Source organism: Schistocerca gregaria, chromosome 8, assembly GCF_023897955.1.
Source record: "Schistocerca gregaria isolate iqSchGreg1 chromosome 8, iqSchGreg1.2, whole genome shotgun sequence".
Classification (NCBI taxonomy): Eukaryota; Metazoa; Arthropoda; class Insecta; order Orthoptera; family Acrididae; genus Schistocerca; species Schistocerca gregaria.
This window is the reverse complement of record NC_064927.1, coordinates 135,116,272-135,134,365: the sequence shown is the minus strand read 5'-3', so window position 1 is coordinate 135,134,365 and position 18,094 is coordinate 135,116,272. Positions and strand designations below refer to the sequence as shown.

The window sequence follows — 18,094 nt, the reverse complement described above, 5'->3', positions numbered from 1 at the left end:
CCTCGTCTTTTTACCTACTTGATGCTCGGCTGCCTTCACTGTTTCATTACTCAAAGCTACCCATTCTTCTTCTACTGTATTTCTTTCCCCCATTCCTGTCAATTGTTCCCTTATGCTCTCCCTGAAACTTTGTACAACCTCTGGTTCTTTCAGTTTATCCAGGTCCCATCTCCTTAAATTCCCACCTTTTTGCAGTTTCTTCAGTTTTAATCTACAGTTCATAACCAATAGATTGTGGTCAGAGTCCACATCTGCTCCTGGAAACGTCTTACAATTTAAAATCTGGTTCCTAAATCTCTGTCTTACCAGTATATAATCTGAAACCTTTTAGTATCACCAGGGTTCTTCCATGTATACAACCTACTTTTTTGATTCTTCAACCAAGTCTTAGCTATGATTACGTTATGCTCTGTGTAAAATTCTACCAGGCGGCTTCCTCTTTAATCTCTTAGCCCCAGTCCATATTCACCTACTATGTTTCCTTCTCTTCCTTTTCCTACTGTCGAATTCCAGTCACCCAAGACTATTAAATTTTCGTGTCCCTTCACTACCTGAATAATTTTTTTTTGTCTCATCATACATTTCATCAGTTTCTTCATCTGCAGAGCTAGTTGGCATATAAACTTGTACTACTGTAGCAGGCATGGGCTTCGTGTCTATCTTGGCCACAATAATACGTTCACTATGCTGTTTGTAGTAGCTTAGCCGCACTCCTTTTTTTTATTCATTATTAATCCTACTCCTGCATCACCAATATTCGATTTTGTATTTATAACCCTGTATTCACCTGACCAAAGGTCTTGTTCCTCCTGCCACCGAACTTCACTAATTCCCACTATATCTAACTGTAACCTATCCATTTCCTTTTTTAAATTTTCTAACCTACCTGCCTGATTAAGGGATGTGACATTCCACGCTCCGATCCGTAGAACTCCAGTTTTCTTTCTCCTGATAACGACGTTCTCTTGAGTAGTCTCCGCCCAGGGATCCTTATCTCAGGAATGTTTTACGAAAAAGGACGCCGTCATCATTTAACCATACAGCAAAAGCTGCATGCCCTCGGAAAAAATTACGGCTGTAGTTTCCCCTTGCTTCCAGCCGTTCGCAGTACCACAACAGCAAAGCTGTTTTGGTTAGTGTTACAGGGCCAAATCAGTCAATCATCCAGACTGTTGCCCCTGCAACTATTGAAAAGGCTGCTGCCCCTCTTCAGGAACCACACGTTTGTCTGGCCTTTCAAGAGATACCCCTCCGTTGTGGTTGCACCTATGGTGGGGCTATCTGTATCGTTGAGGCACGCAAGCCTCCCCCCCCCCCCCCCCCGCCCCCAACGGTAAGGTCCATGGTTCATGGGACGGGGGGGGGGTCAGTGTAGATATCCCCCCCCCCCCCCAAATAAATCTACTGGTGTTAAATCGATTGTCCATGCAGGCCACTCCTGATTTTGGCTGGTGTGTTTGTCCAACTACATATATACAAGTGTCAGTTCGAAATTAAACCTTTTCCCACTACACCACTTTGTAAATAGACTGTCGCAGCTCCGCCAGTCTGGAACACCCCATCTGCCTGACGCAAAAGTTCCGTAACCCAACATGATCTTCCAATTAGATAGCAACCGTTTTCATGTTCACAACAGATAAATCCTGTGTCTAAAACTGTACTTACTTCGAAACTAGTAATCGGAGTTTGAACAGTGAAATGTCATTGAGTTCGTCTTTTCTAGAACTACGACACTAGTAGCAAATACTCGAGTGTGTCGATCATCTTCAATGCAGACTGTGCTCGTTGCCTGACCAATGTAGGCTTTGCCACACTAGTGAGGTATTCTGTACATTCCAGCACTCCGGAATCCCAGATCGTCCTTCGCCTAAACGAGAAGACCACAATAAATCTTTCGCCCACCTAAAAAGATTTTTCTCGCTTCGACAGAGGACAACCTGGGATTTCGGAGGGCTGGAATCTATGCAATACGGCGCAAATGTGACAGAATCTACTTTGGTTCGACAACGAGCTCATGCGTGAGAAGTGTGTTAAACATGATCACCACATTCGCCTTTCGCAGCCCAGTAATTCAGCCATACCTGAGCATTGTATCTCCACAGAACATTCCATGGATTATTCCGTCGCGGAAAGTTTGGCCTCGACGAGGTTCTTTTGGAGTTCAATTATTAAGGAATCGGTGGAAATAAGGTACGGGGAAAATCTTACTAATCTTGATATCGGCTTTCAACTGGGTAAGTCTGGGAAGCCGGTGTTTTTTAATATCTGCATAAAGGAAACATTTTATGACTAGTAACACGTCTAGCGAAAGCTAATTTTATTATCTCGACATCTGAACTTTAACTCCGCAAGTCCGCATTCCGATAGAGAGCTCACATACAGTGTCACTATTTCACCTGCTCCTGCGAGTCATAGATGGAACAATTTTGGTACGAAGTCAGCGACGTGATCTAGCGGTCACCAATGCCAAATAATCCACTAAAGTGGCTGAATGGTTGTCAGCCGAAATATCGTCAATGTCATACCGCTGGAATCCTGAAACTTCAAGGAAAAAAGGAAGTAATCACTGTGTGATTTATCTGGAGAATGAAGGGGTAAGACGAAATTTAATAACTAAGGGAAGCAACATTCGTGACTGAGTACTACGGAGAACAAGTTGAGGTACTATTGTGGAGCGGAAACACCCACTTAGACAGCTTCCTGCAAGGCTTTGTCTTGGCAGTCTCCCGTAATCTCGTCAAGATATTTAGGTTACATGCTCCTGTACGGAAAGCCTCTCACAAGCATAATCTGTTAGCACCACAACATGACAGTCGCAAAGAACATTCAGCATCAGCTTCTCCGACGATGGTTAGATCTTTGCCATTTTAAGTGGTGATGAATCCACATATTTCCACTGCTGGTATTTGTTTCCAACATTCTCAAAAATTTTCGAAAAAGTAATCTTATCTCAAATAACATACTGTCAAAGTCACAGCTTGGATTTCTAAAGGGTTCTGATATTGAGAAGGCTATCTACACTTACAGTGAAAATGTGCTTAATTCATTAGACAAAAAATTGCAGGCAACTGGTATATTTTGTGATCTGTCAAAGGCATTTCACTGTGTAAATCACAATATCCTTTTAAGTAAATTAGAATATTATATTGTAACAGGAAATACTGCAAAATGTTTCAAATCTTATATCTTTGGCAGGAAACAAAGGGTTTTATTAGGAAAGAGACATGTATTAAGCTATCAGGCATCATCCAACTGGGAACTAATTACATGTGGGGTGCCACAAGGTTCCATTTCAGGGCCCTAACTTTTCTGGTGTGTATCAATGACCTTTCGTCAGTAACATTACCAGATGCCAAGTTCGTTCTGTTTGCCAATGATACAAACATTGCAATAAATAGCAAATAAGTGTTGTCTTTGAAAGATCGGCTAATAAAATATTTGTGGACATTAATCACTGGTTCCTTGCCAATTCTTTGTCACTAAACTTTGAAAAAACACAGTGCATGCAGTTCAGAACTTGTAAAGGGTGTATATGCCTAACATAAGATGACAAGCAGATAGAATAAGCGGACAGTGTTAAATTTTTGCGATTACACCTTGATAATAAATTCAACTGGGCAGAGCACACCACAGAACTGCTGAAGCGTCTTAACAAATCTCTATTTGCAATGCGAATTGTGCCAGACATAGGTGATGTAAAAATGATAAAGCTGGCATACTATGCTTACTTTCATTCCATAATGTCATATGGGATTATTTTTTGGGGTAATTCATCAAGCCAAGCTAAACTTTTCTGGGCACAAAAACGTGCAGTAAGAGTTATATGTGGTGTGAACTCAAGAACATCCTGCAGAAACCTGTTTAGGGAACTAGGGATGTTAACTACTGCCTCCCAATATGTTTATTCCTTAATTAAATTTGTCATTAAAAATACACTCCTGGAAATTTAAATAAGAACACCGTGAATTCATTTTCCCAGGAAGGGGAAACTTTATTGACACATTCCTGGGGTCAGATACATCACATGATCACACTGACAGAACCACAGGTACATAGACACAGGCAACAGAGCATGCACAATGTCGGCACTAGTACAGTGTATATCCACCTTTCGCAGCAATGCAGGCTGCTATTCTCCCATGGAGACGATCGTAGAGATGCTGGATGTAGTCCTGTGGAACGGCTTGCCATGCCATTTCCACCTGCGCCTCAGTTGGACCAGCGTTCGTGCTGGACATGCAGACCGCGTGAGACGACGCTTCATCCAGTCCCAAACATGCTCAATGGGGGACAGATCCGGAGATCTTGCTGGCCAGGGTAGTTGACTTACACCTTCTGGAGCACGTTGGGTGGCACGGGATACATGCGGACGTGCATTGTCCTGTTGGAACAGCAAGTTACCTTACCAGTATAGGAATGGTAGAACGATGGGTTCGATGACGGTTTGGATGCACCGTGCACTATTCAGTGTCCCCTCGACGATCACCAGAGGTGTACGGCCAGTGTAGGAGATCGCTCCCCACACCATGATGCCGGGTGTTGGCCCTGTGTGCCTCGGTCGTATGCAGTCCTGATTGTGGCGCTCACCTGCACGGCGCCAAACACGCATACGACCATCTTTGGCACCAAGGCAGAAGCGACTGTCATCGCTGAAGACGACACGTCTCCATTCGTCCCTCCATTCACGCCTGTCGCGACACCACTGGAGGCGGGCTGCACGATGTTGGGGCGTGAGCGGAAGACGGCCTAACGGTGTGCGGGACCCTAGCCCAGCTTCATAGAGACGGTTGCGAATGGTCCTCGCCGATACCCCAGGAGCAACAGTGTCCCTAATTTGCTGGGAAGTGGCGGTGCGGTCCCCTACAGCACTGCGTAGGTCTTGGCGTGCATCCGTGCGTCGCTGCGGTCTGGTCCCAGGTCGACGGGCACGTGCACCTTCCGCCGACCACTGGCGACAACATCGATGTACTGTGGAGACCTCACGCCCCACGTGTTGAGCAATTCGGCGGTACGTCCACCCGTCCTCCCGCATGCCCACTATACGCCCTCGCTCAAAGTCCGTCAACTGCACATACGGTTCACGTCCACGCTGTCGTTGCATGCTACCAGTGTTAAAGACTGCGATGGAGCTCCGTATGCCACGGCAAACTGGCTGACACTGACGGCGGCGGTGCACAAATGCTGCGCAGCTAGCGCCATTCGACGGCCAACACCGCGGTTCCTGGTGTGTCCGCTGTGCCGTGCGTGTGATCATTGCTTGTACAGCCCTCTCGCAGTGTCCGGAGCAAGTATGGTGGGTCTGACACACCGGTGTCAATGTGTTCTTTTTTCCATTTCCAGGAGTGTATATCACTTTTTCAAACTAACAGCTCAATTCATGGAATCAGTACTAGCAATAAGAACAATCTTCACAAGCATTTAAAGTCACTTAGTCTTGCACAAAAAGTAGTGCATTATTCAGGAACACACATCTTCAATAACTTGCCAGCAGCCATAAAAAGCTTAACAACCAATGAAATTAATTCTAACAGAAGCCTAAAGGATTTATTGGTGGCAAAATCCTACTACTCTATTTATGAATAAGCATCAAACGAAAAAACTACAAAGAACGAAATTCGTCTAGCTGGATGGGGGAAACCAGATGGCGCTATGGTTGGTCCGCTAGATGGCGCTGCCATAGGTCAAACGGATATCAACTGCGTTTTTTTTTTTTAAATAGGAACTCCCATTTTTTATTACATTCGTGTAGTACGTAAAGAAACATGAATGTTTTAGTCATCTAGCGGGTAACCATAGCGCCATCTGGTTTCGTGAGATATTTGGACTGGTCACGATGAATGGACTACCCTCTATATAAGTTCAATATAGCTTCTGCACAATTTCAGTGCAGTAATGTGTTCATTGTAAATAAGTATTATAGTAGTTGTATTACACGTTTATTACCTTATAAATAAATTTAAAAACTGTTTTTATTTTAAATTCAGTGCATTAGTATTTATAAAATGACTCTTTCATAAAGTGTTCATGTAAAAAATGACGTTCATTCCACTTTGGACCTGTGGAATGGTGCAGTAGCTTATTTGTTTCAGTTGTAAATATTTGTCATGTATTGTTGTTTTTCTGATATGTTTTACATCCTGGAGGACCTCCTCACTACGGATCAATTGGAATGAAAGTAAATCTAATCTAATGTAATCGGAATCATGGTTATACATTCGGCAAAGGTCTATGGTGATCAGAAATCCATGGAAGTTACCTGTACTGGCGTGACACGGCTGCACAACATTTTTGACTCTGGTTCTGTTCCGTGGACTTTATGAATGGAACTGAGTAGTCAGTGAGGTTTATCTAGTCCTGAGCATATGAAGTAGGACTACATATATTCACAGGTAATGGAATTGGCAGATTCTGGACCATTATTAAGATACCGAGAAATTACTATTTGTCTGCGGAAAAGATAAGTTACAAAGCGTAAAAATGACGTGATGGAATAGTTTTGTAGTCGATGGGAGTACCTGGGGCCGAAAAAGGAATAACCGATTGTGGTAGACCTTAACTTTAAATTTCACAGGTTTGCCTAGAATCATTCAGATGAATTTCGGAATAGATCTTTTTACAGAGATACTGTCAATTTGCTTCCCCATCTTTGCCTAAATGAGCTACTCTCTTCCAAGGTTGTATACTGGTTTAGTTATGTTGATGATGTTTCTTGCTTATGGACATAACAGACAACTTCAAAAATTCCTGAAGCAGCTAAATTCTAAACAGAACAGCAAAAATACGCAATGGATTTTTGAGATAAGTGCATAAATTACTTAAAACTAACCGTATACATAAGTGATCATATTCATACTTTCAAGATTTATACGAAACCTGCCACCACAGATATTATAATGCCTTCAATTCTCAGCACACAGTGAGCCATAAACTACTGCCTTTCTCTCAATATACATCGCCTAACGTCCACATCCATAAGCAAAGACAACTTCCGAGGGGAACTAAATGCAGTCAGACCAATACCTACCCTCCTACCTTAGTGGACTCCATAAGGCACAAAAAGCAGGAACAACACTTACACTCTCTTCTTTACCCTGTCCTCGACCCACCACCTCGCAATAAATGGTGCACAGTCCCATGTTTAGGTAAAGTCTGACTGAATCTAGCCAGGAAGCTTAAATTCAGGAAATTTAAAATGTTCAAATGTGTGAAATCTTATGAGATTTAACTGCTAAGGTCATCAGTCCCTAAGCTTACACACAACTTAACCAAAATTATACTGAGGACAAATACACACAGCCATGCCCAAGAGAGGACTCGAACCTCAGCCATGACCAGTTGCACAGTCCTTGACTGCAGCGCCCGAGACCGCTCGGCTAGCCGCGGTGGTCTCGCGGTTCTAGGCGCGCAGTCCGGAACCGCGCGACTGATACGGTCGCAGGTTCGAATCCTGCCTTGGGCATGGATGTGTGTGATGTCCTTAGGTTAGTTAGGTTTAAGTAGTTCCAAGTTCTAGGGGACTGATGACCACAGCTGTTAAGTCCCATAGTGCTCAGAGCCATTTGAACCGCTCGGATAATCCTGCGCGGCAGGAAATTTAAAACATTATTTTATTTGAACAAGTGTTCTACGCTTTTTACCCAATGATGAAGACAGCTCTCCATCTTTGGAAAAGAGTGGGATATAAAAAATCACTTGAAACTGTGTCAAATTCTGTACAGGTCAATCTGGCAGGGAAATAAGCACCATCTTGAAAGAAAACCATAGAATTTTTGCAGATCACCTGCATAAACAAGCCCATAGTTACAAGTTGCAGCATGAAGTATACACCACATTCATAAAGGAAGGAAGATAAACTATCTTGAAATAATGGAAATTAATAAACATGTCAGTATTGAATGACCATACACATTTCCCTTAGTCACCGCTTCCAACTGTAGATATTACTCATATCCCATGGAGGCCATGTTGTAAATTACCCCTCTCGCTCAGATGCCCCATTTTCTCCTTTATTTCAGTACTATAATTTCTTTTATCCTTTAAAAAAATCACTGTGTATAATCGCAGTGGTTTCGCTTACGTGCTCCAGCTGACTAGTATATAGTATTATCTGCTTTTAATTTAGGACTTCTTAAAGAAAAGATTATTTTGTTCAGCCACACCCTTGAAACAAGTCACCAAAGTTTATTGTTCAATTTACTTTCTCCTAAGACCAATTGTTATTTGTTATGTAGTTCATTAGATGAAGTGTCACGTATTTTATCTTAGTTGAATAATCTTACGTCGCATTTGCAATGGAATAATTCCTCTCGTTTTATTCCTTAATCTAACATTAACAGTTTCTCGTACTCTGTGGATGCTCTTGTTTAAAATCTTTGGTCTTACCAAAAGTTCATTGCACCACATATTCACCTTTGTACTTGATGAAGGAGTAACAGTCGAAAACCGGTTTGTGAAATAAGTAATAAATACTGTAGAATATTACATCGGCATTGTGTGTGTTTTCATTCATAATGTCTTGCTATGTGTCTTATGATATCGACATTCTCTAAACATTAAATCTGTATTATTTAGGGCAAAACGAATTCTCAGATGTTTATTTAGCTCATGTAAGGCGTCACAAAAACATGGAAGAAATTTCAAGTGACATGTAGAAACATTCCTACACGCTCGTGACATGATAAAATTGAACGTAAAATTAAGCTAATTCAAATTCACACAGAAGTATTCAAGCTCCGCCCATGAATCAGGCAGAAATATACTACTGTACTTGTCGAACAGGTTACTGACTTTCTCCAATTATATGCTCTAACAGATATACACTAACCATTCATATTTTTATCTCTGACATATTTTCTTAGAAACAAATTAAAAAGAGCTTCAATCCCCCGGTCCCCATGAAAATGTTCGGGAACGTTTTTTGGTGTAAGCATATTCTACAACTGGAAATCCTCTCCCAAACGCTACGAACTGGAAAAACCTTTGTTCCACTCCGTGCCCCCTGATTTAGGATGAAATGAACTGAGCTTAATTATGATCTAAATCTCAAGCAGCCCGCTCTCTCAATGAACGGAAAGGTTTAAAATGTTTTTAACTGTATGGAAAAGAACGGGTAGTAATAAGCAAAACACACAAAAAATTAGTCACCCTCAGGACAAGTACCTCTATTACTGTGTAACACCACTCCTGGCCTTGATAAAGGTCTAAATTCGACAAGTAAGAAGGACCACACCTTTTTCAGTATGCCGTATCCAGCTGAAGCCAAACACTGACGTTTATATTTCATAGAGGGACGTTCAATAAGTTATGCAACACATTTTTTCGCAGATTGCAGATAGTTGTCATAGAGTTTCTTTTGGATTAGAACCAGAGCATCGCAGATATTCATAGATGCATTGAGGAGGTCTACGGAGACCTGGAAGTGAGCAAAAGCACGGTGACCCATTGGGCAAGGTGTGTGTCATCATCGCAACAAGGTCGCGCAAACCTGTCCAGTCTCCTGCAATTCTGGAACGTGCGGACACACTCACGTGAAATGGTGGACGGGCCATAATCAAACACCTCGCTTCTTAACTGGACGTATCTGATTGCGCATCTGACGCACTCATTCGCCAGTTGTGGTTCTGAGAGGTGTACACCTGCTGGATTTCTTGCTGCCTAACGGAAGACCATAAAGAGCAACGAAGAACCATCTGCGCAAAATTGATTGAACAATTACAAGACTGATGGTAATAGCTTTTTGTCGAACATCGTCACAGTTGATGAAACATGCGTTCATTACTTCAAACCGGAAACAAAATTGGAATCGATGAAGTGGCGCCACACAACCTCTACTTCGAAGAAAAAATTCAAGGCTACACCCTCAGCCGGTAAAGCCATGGCGACCGTCTTCTGGGGTTCTTCAGGGGTTGTGCTGTTTGATACCCTCCCTTACGGTGCAACGAACAACCCTGTAATGTACCGTGGTTGCCTCAGGAAATTGAAGAAACGACTTCAGTATGTTCGTTGCCACAAAAATGCAAATGAGTTCTCCCTCTCCATGACAACGTGAAGTGTCACAGAAGTTTGCGCAGCCGAGAGGAGCTCACAAAACTTCATTGGCACGTTATTCCTCACCAACCCCACAGCCCAGTACCCGCACCTTCCAGCTTCCATTTGTATAGACCACTGTAGGACGTACTCCACTGGTAGCAGTACGTGGATGGTGGGGAGATTATTGATGAAGCAAGGCGTTGGTTCTGACATCGAACAATAGGATGGTACCGCGTGGGCAAATGGCCGGTCCCAGTAAGGAGGCTTAAGGCCGTCGCACTGAACGGAGGCTATGTTGAAAAACAGGATGTCCTAACGAAAAGAGTGGGCAATAATGTATATTGGAATTCTGGATAAAACCAACCTGATTGCAGAATAAATGTGTAGCACTAGTTATTGAACGCTCCTTGTATATTTCACCCACTGAATCAAATCACGATTTCTCTTCGGGAGTAAGATCGGATAATTTAGTGGGCTACTCGAGGTGCAGATAATGCCTTGAGTGTTTTCCAAACCACAAAAGTTTATGTGCAGCCTGTGAACACGGCTGTTGTCATCTTGGAAGTGTCCACAAAGTCTCATCAGGGACATGTAGAAGAAGCGACAACACTTGGTCACCGAGTATATTTAAATAAACATTGTGGTTCGTGTTCACCATAACCAGAATAAATGGGCAAAAATCATGGTACGAACTCCCCTCACCGCCCCTCGCCCCACTCAGGGAAGTATCATAGAAACCCCTCCAAAGTGAACCACATGCCCCCGTGCAGGCTGTAGATTAAACACTTCATTGGGCCATCTTTGCAGTCGGCGCCTTGCATGATTTGGGTAGAGGCAACAAACTCTTCGGACCACGCTACACGACTCCATAAAACTAGTGTCCAGGTTCTGTATTTTTTAGCCCAATGAAGACGTGCAGATGTGAGCAAATGGCTACTGCAAGGGATTCGATTTAAATGTCCAATGCAAGCACTTCATTTCACAAAGTTAGCTCGAAGACCGGTGAAGATGGATTTCCAATCACTGATAGCACCAAAACATGGTTGGTTTTTGAACAGATTGACAATGAGAAGGAGTGACCCTAATCACCAGCAGCTGGAGCTTTTTACAGCCATTGGTGTCACATGGCAGTGAGTGGTGCAATGTTCCTTGTAGATACATTGGACCTTCCGTGCCAGTGCACCAACAAATCTAAAAATGTTATTAGCGGTGTGGTCATAGGTTTGTCCAAACATCACAAATCCTTGCTTCCATTCCATCGCTTCTTTACATTAACCCATCTCACGCACTAATTCCATACAACCGACTGGAACACGCACAACGGCTCAAGGGCCTGACACACGTTAGCAGTTGAGGTTCTGATGATCGCCAAAGAGCATTACAGGCAAATTTCTAACAGCTAGTGTCAATAAGTTACAGTGTATTATAGTATGGTATAAACCCTGTGCATAGTAACTGGATAGAGTACAGAGGACATAATTATACAAGACATAACCATAGCACATAATAATACAACAAACTATAGGAAAATTTCTTAAATGCTAATATCCTCCTGAGGCATCTCAAAGAATTCTTTAATATTCATTTACTGGGAGCCCTTTCAATTTAGTTTTCCCCTGCCAGTTTTTTGTAGTAAGGAGCTTAGCTTTGTAGAATTTTTTGCTTTTCAGATAGGAACCGTAAATGTTTCCTCTCTGCTGTGTCCTTTGGATACTGCATGAGCGTGTTTTCTCTGATTTCCTCGAGTTATTCATAAAACCATCAGCCTGTTACTTTTCGGTGCCCTTGGATATCTAATTTTTGTTACTGGTGAAGAAGAATGCCATAATCTGTATTTTTCTTCAAAAAAGTTATCAATATCCATTTCAGCTCCCCTTCCCTCAGTTGAAAATTATATAAAGTCCCAATTTGCTGCCTGTCAACATACACTCATATGTACTCTTCCTTTTGCCCTCTTATGAGTAGCACTTTAGGTTCTTCGATTTTAATTGGTTGTATCTTACAGAGTGTGAGGAGTAAAGGTTCATCATCTGCCAAACTTCCTCCTGCAAGTCTGACTGTAATGTCCTCCTTGTGGAAATTCACCATAACATTATCTATGCAGGCATTCTTAAATATAGCACAGTTATTTGTACAATATAGGTCCAATGATCTTAGCATATTCAGATATATCCTTGTGATTTGGCCCCCTGTGTTTACCATTTCTACGTTAAAATGACCATAGATAGCAGTTCTCGACTTAATCATCAATACTTTAACTACTGACTCGCATTTTTCAATAAAAACTTACATATCCATCTAGAGGCCTATACAGACTAGCTACATTCCCATTCTCCAGTTTTACACAACTAAACTCCTGATCCAATTCTGAGCAATATGTAGATAAATGAATTTCGGAAAATTTTACTCCTTGTTTGAGAAAAGTACCAGCCCCATCATTCTTTCTGTCTTCTACACATTATATCTGCGACAACATACCCTTTGGGACAAATACATTTACTTCAAGTTGGGTTAACCAGTGCTCTGATACACATATAATATCGACATGCTGAATGTTACACAAACGCTGTAATTGTAAAAACCTTATTTCTAATGAACATACGTTGATTTGTAGAAAAGTGAGTAGTTTGTCTCTATCTGCATTCCTCTCGGAGCTATTTGCCTCTATATTCGAAGTGTTAGCCTCATTTCTTTAATCCTAGTGTATGGTGACAGTACGTGTTATGGTAGTCCCATACCTGTTCTTCTGTTTGTTGAATCCCTTTGCTAAGCAATTTCTCTTGTGAAACAACCTCTGATCCCACCAACAATCCTGGCCCTTTGGTAGTGGTTTGTTTTTGCGGGTTGACTGTCATATACAGCCTGTTGAGATTCCCACCGCCTGAACTTGTGTTCCTGTTCTTCTTTCTACAACTTCTTTTGTCTCCTTATAGGATGTCTTCTTCTCTGTTGCTGGATTATTTTCATTCGGTACTTCTTCTAACTTTTGCATTGATCCCTTGAGTATGGTTTTTATTGAGTAATTGTATAATATACAGATATACAATTTGCTTTTAAAGATTACAACGTTCTTCATGTGGGAGTTGTGCCTGTAACAGTTTTCAATGACTTTGTATCTACTTAAGTTCTACAGACATTTTGTAAGCTTTCCTGTTCGATTTCAATGACTCATGAATCCCTGTGGCCTTTCGTTCTTTGCCAGTTCACGCATAGTCAATATGTATTAATAAAACTTGCATCGTGGGAGCATTTCAAAACTTTTTTAGTTTTATGTTTGTTGAGTGGATTTCTTGATTTACACGACCATTTAGCCAAGTCATGACTATGTGGTACTCCAACAATAATCACATTTTTGTTTTGTCATGTTGGCAAACATCATTAGCCTCTGCCCAAATAACTGCAAAGCCTTAGACAGCGCTCCAAAGTAAACAGTGCACTTTTGAGGAGGTGACATATTTTTTTGTGAGCTTATGTGGAACTGTACCGTAGAGTGATTTCTGGAGGATAAATTGAAGCGTAGTTGTAGAAGTACCTTAACGTCACTGGGATAGATGAATGAGGTACCGTCGTCCTCGGCGACGACACCTATGGTTTCTGCGTCCATGGGGAGCCCGGATCGTGAGTTCCAGCAGGTGACGCGGTGGTTGAGCACCTCCATCATGAAGAGCACGCCTGTCCTCTCGTCCAGGAAGCTGCCTGTGGACTGGCCGCGGTCCCCGCGGCTGCCCACCGGCTGGAACGACCGGAACCACGAGGTGCTGCCAGCGGCAGTGCTGCCAACACAAACGGTGTGCCTCAACATGTGGAAAGCCTCAAAATGGACAGTACAGTAATGGCTAAGTTCTTTAAATGGAGAAAACATGTGTATTGATGATGATGTTTGGTTTGTGGGGCGCTCAACTACGGGGTCATCAGCGTCCGTACAAAGCCCGAATTTATTCACAGTCCAATTTGTTTCACAGTCCAATCTAGCGACTGTCACGAATGATGAGGATGATCATGAAATGATGAGGGCAACACAAACGCCCTGTCCCCGGGTAGAGAAAAATCTCCAACGCGGCCGGGAATCGAATCTGGGACCCAGTGACCCAGAGGGAGCAACGCTAGCCACTAGACCACGAGCTATGGACCATGTGCATTGAAAGAGATTTGGCGCTTGTTCTTCATGTAAAAAGTAGGTCGACTACGATGGAGTTCCAGGTCACTCTTCACGTGAAAACCTGTGTCGACGTTTGACTTGAAGATCCTTAGAAGTGGAGATCATGCTTCATGGATGGTTTGTATATGTACTGAGCGAAGTTGTACAGTGCCAAGGCGCTGGACTCATATGTGGGAGGTTGACAGTTCAGTCACCGTGCAATCTACATCTGCATCCGCATGACCACACTACAACTCACACGTAAATGCCTGTCAAAGAGTTCATTGTGACCACTCTGCAACTCACACGTAAGCACCTGGCGGAGCGTTCATTGTGACCACTCTGCAACTCAGCATAAGCGCCTCGCAGAGCATTCATTGTGACCACTCTGCAACTCACACGTAAATGCCTGGCAGAGAGTTCGTTGTGACCACTCTGCAATCCACACTTAAGTGCCCGGCAGAGCATTCATCGAACCACTTTCACTCTCTTTCTCCACCTCTCCACACTCGAACAGCGCCTAGGAAAAACTCTCAGATCTTTCCGTGCAAGATCTGATTTCCCTTATTTTACTAAAACGATCATTTCTCCCTATGTAGGCAGATTCCGACAACATAATTTCACTTTCTAGGAGAGCGCAGGAGACAAAAGTCCTGAAAATATCTTGTTGCAACGCAAACCGCCTTTGTTTTAATAACTTTTAACCTAATTCGCGATCATATCCGCTAAACTCACTTCCCTATTTCGCAATAATAGTAAACGAGTTGGCCTTGTTTGAACTTTTCCGATGTCCTCCGTCAGTCCTATCTGGTAATGATCCTATATCGCGCAGCAGTACTCTAGCAGAAGACGGACAAGCGTATTGTAGGCAGTCTCTTTCGTAGACTTGTTGCATCTTAGCTGAATTGGCAAGCTTTAGATTTTTGTGATTAATCATGTAACCGAAATTAAACAAATTCCTTTTAGTACTCACACTTTTCATTATCCAGGGCCAATTGCCGCTTTTCGCATCATACACATACCTAGCTTAAATCATTTTGTAATTGGTTTTGATCCTCTGGTGACTTCACTAGACGTTAAATGGCAGAACCACCTGACGACAACCTAATATGGCTGCTCATATTGTCGCCTAAATCATTTATATAGATTAGGAACAGCAGAGGGGCTGTAACACTTTCTTAGAGAACGCCAAATATTTCTTGTGTTTTACTCCATGACTTTCTGTCAATTACAACGAACTGTGCCACTTGTGAGGGACGGTATGAAAAGCCTGTAGGAAATCTAGAAATATGGAACCAATTTGAGATCCTCGGTCAATAGCACTCATTACTTAATAGTCTGACTGAGCCTGAATATCCGAGACACAGTAGCTATCCGGTTCAGTGAACAGTGTTTGATCAAGATCTGACGCCTCGACGTACACTTTGTGGCGATACTGAAGAAAAACGTCAGCAGAATTTACAAAATTCGCGTTCTGTTCCGGTGCATTACCATAGGGCCCACAGAAATTGGAGGGGGAAATCACTTCTGAAAGTATATGAAGATTCTGTAACTAATAAAAACAATGTATACTACACATTCCTGGGGATGGTCGGGGGCATGCTATGTGCCCCTTATTGTCTTCATTTGTGGACGCCTATGTGCGTTAAGAGCCAACTGCGATCACAACACGGACTACTATGTCAGTGAGGTCTGTGCCGTTGACGTAGCTTCCCTCAAGCACTTAGCCCGAATATCTGGATGGTTTATTCGTTCTTAGTTCGTTTCTGGATCTGACTCATCTTAATTTCTACTTGTCAGGTCATACGAAAAGCTACGTGTACGGAACACCAGGCAAAAAATTGCTACCAGTAATTCGCAACATCCATCGACTATTGCATGATATGTTCAGACGGATATGACAGGATTTTTTGCTACGGTTGCACAGAAGTTGGATGATGCTACTTTGAACAACTGCTTTGAATGTAGCTCTCACTACAGAAAATTCAAATTGTTAAAAAAACGTGACTACTTGGATTTTTATCATCATTAGCCGGTCAACTGTAAATTAAAGATTTTTTTCCTCATTTTCGCTAATAACTTCCTATCCAGAGATTGGGAAATGATTTCCTCATCTCAAATTACACGTTAGTCCTCTTCCATATTTGCAGTATACTCGTCCCATCATACAGTCTGACGGGTATCTCATTAATTCCACTGTCCTTTCCCGTACTAAGCGACTTCCTTTTTTTGTAATCTCGCGCTCATTTTTTTTTTTACATATCGTTTTCACATGCGTGTTACTGTGAAAATGCTGCTATTTTGTTATGATATTCTGTAGTCGTATTTCACATTGCAGCCTACTTTTTCTTTCATTGGTCGTGTCGGTACCACCATGATCAAGAAGAACCTGGTCAGAAAACTGATTCATTTTGCAACTGTTTGTTTGACAGGGAGCTAGTCCGTTTACATGAGGGGAAGAGAGAATCTCCACTTTGTGCGCTGTCAGTGGGAAAATCAATTATACAAAATTTCTGGTCTCAATCCTGCCCGCATATGACTGCTGAAGTCCCTACTTGCAACGGTTTCTTAACTGATTAGTTAACAAACTGAGGAAGTTGACAGAGACTACAAGGCACAAAAAAAGTTGTCGTTGAAATATTGATGTATGAAAACCATGCACTTTCACAATGCCGACAACAGCATTCACGAAAGATGGTTGCAGCTAAAACTTCACTGCAGACAACCAGAAGTAAAACACTGACATTTAAAGGGAAATAAGAATTTTCTAGTAAATTAATAAATGAGTAGTGATTACAGAGTACCGGACAACATACCTTCACTCTAGAAGCCAAAGTTAACCTTTACACTGCAGATACTGTTGAAGGAAAGTTTTCTAGATAAACTAGGAGGATTATTGCATCTTTGAGCACTTGAAGTGAGAAAGTGAGAGACGGGGGGTGGCAGGGTGGTTCTCTTTTTACTAAAGGGTGGTCTCTTTTAACTATGCGGTGATATCGAAGATGGCTTGCAGCATCCTGCAGGCTGCTGCAACGCTCCTACCGAAACAATTGCTTGAGACTTGTTAAAATGGAGGAGCTTTACCGGGTGCATCATTACGTGTCACTGTCCAAATTATAAGAAGCCACATTTGATAACCGTTGGTATCTTCCCAATGTGCCACCGCAAATGTCCGAACAAGGAGAATGTGGCAGAACAGGTCACTTGACAGAGTTTCATGACCTCAGAGTGACCGGTACTTAGTAAGCCACCGTCGCCAAAAATTAGATTTGCCAACTGCTGTACATAGAACGCACATAATTCCTTCGTTTCTCAGAGGTTTCCCATACTGCCTAGAAGCCAACCGACGCAATCGAGGACATTTTCTGTATCGAGGTGCATCTTTGAAGGAGGAGGAACTCCTCAAATTTCGATCGGATTGTCACCATTTTGCAGAAACTACTAAGTCCTTTCATGGTGATCGTGCCATAGATCAGAAACCGGGATGCTGCTGTACGATATGCAACGAATCTTGCTGTGATTGTCTGTGTTGATGGGGAAGTACGCGTGTAAAGTTAGGAACACGCCCAGTCAGTGAGTCTCCAGCTCTACGCTGATACACATCTGCTGAGCGGCAAGTTACGTGTTTATCTTTTCCTGTCTTGTCCTCGTAATATATTAAATTTAGTACTTGTTTCCCTTGAAGAGACGTAAGCTCGCAAAGTGATAGTGTGAACTCAGGAAGTCTGTAGCGCAGATTTCATTTCTTCTTAATAACCAGATACATGGCTTATCAACGCAACAGCGTCCATTGGTAGCACATGAGGAGGTTAGTAAGTTTCATATCAAGGATTGTGTTTGCCGTTACAGTTTACTTTTTCAGTTAGTCTTGCTAGGGTGGGTGGAATGTGTGCATACTATGTGCGGACGCAGGAGGAGCTGTCCACA

General features: G+C 42.4%; 1 protein-coding gene across 2 annotated transcripts in view; it reads right to left on the bottom strand.

The window, feature by feature from the left end:
* LOC126285325 (L-dopachrome tautomerase yellow-f2-like) overlaps positions 1-18,094 on the bottom strand; it is a 497,699-nt gene that overhangs the window by 358,656 nt on the left and 120,949 nt on the right. Inside the window, exon 5 of one of the 2 annotated variants that reach the window (XM_049984628.1) lies at positions 13,562-13,802. The exons of the other annotated variant lie outside the window; for it this stretch is intronic. Coding sequence (XP_049840585.1) covers positions 13,562-13,802 — 241 coding nt within the window. The remainder of the gene's footprint in view (positions 1-13,561; positions 13,803-18,094) is intronic. 2 annotated transcript variants of the gene reach the window in all.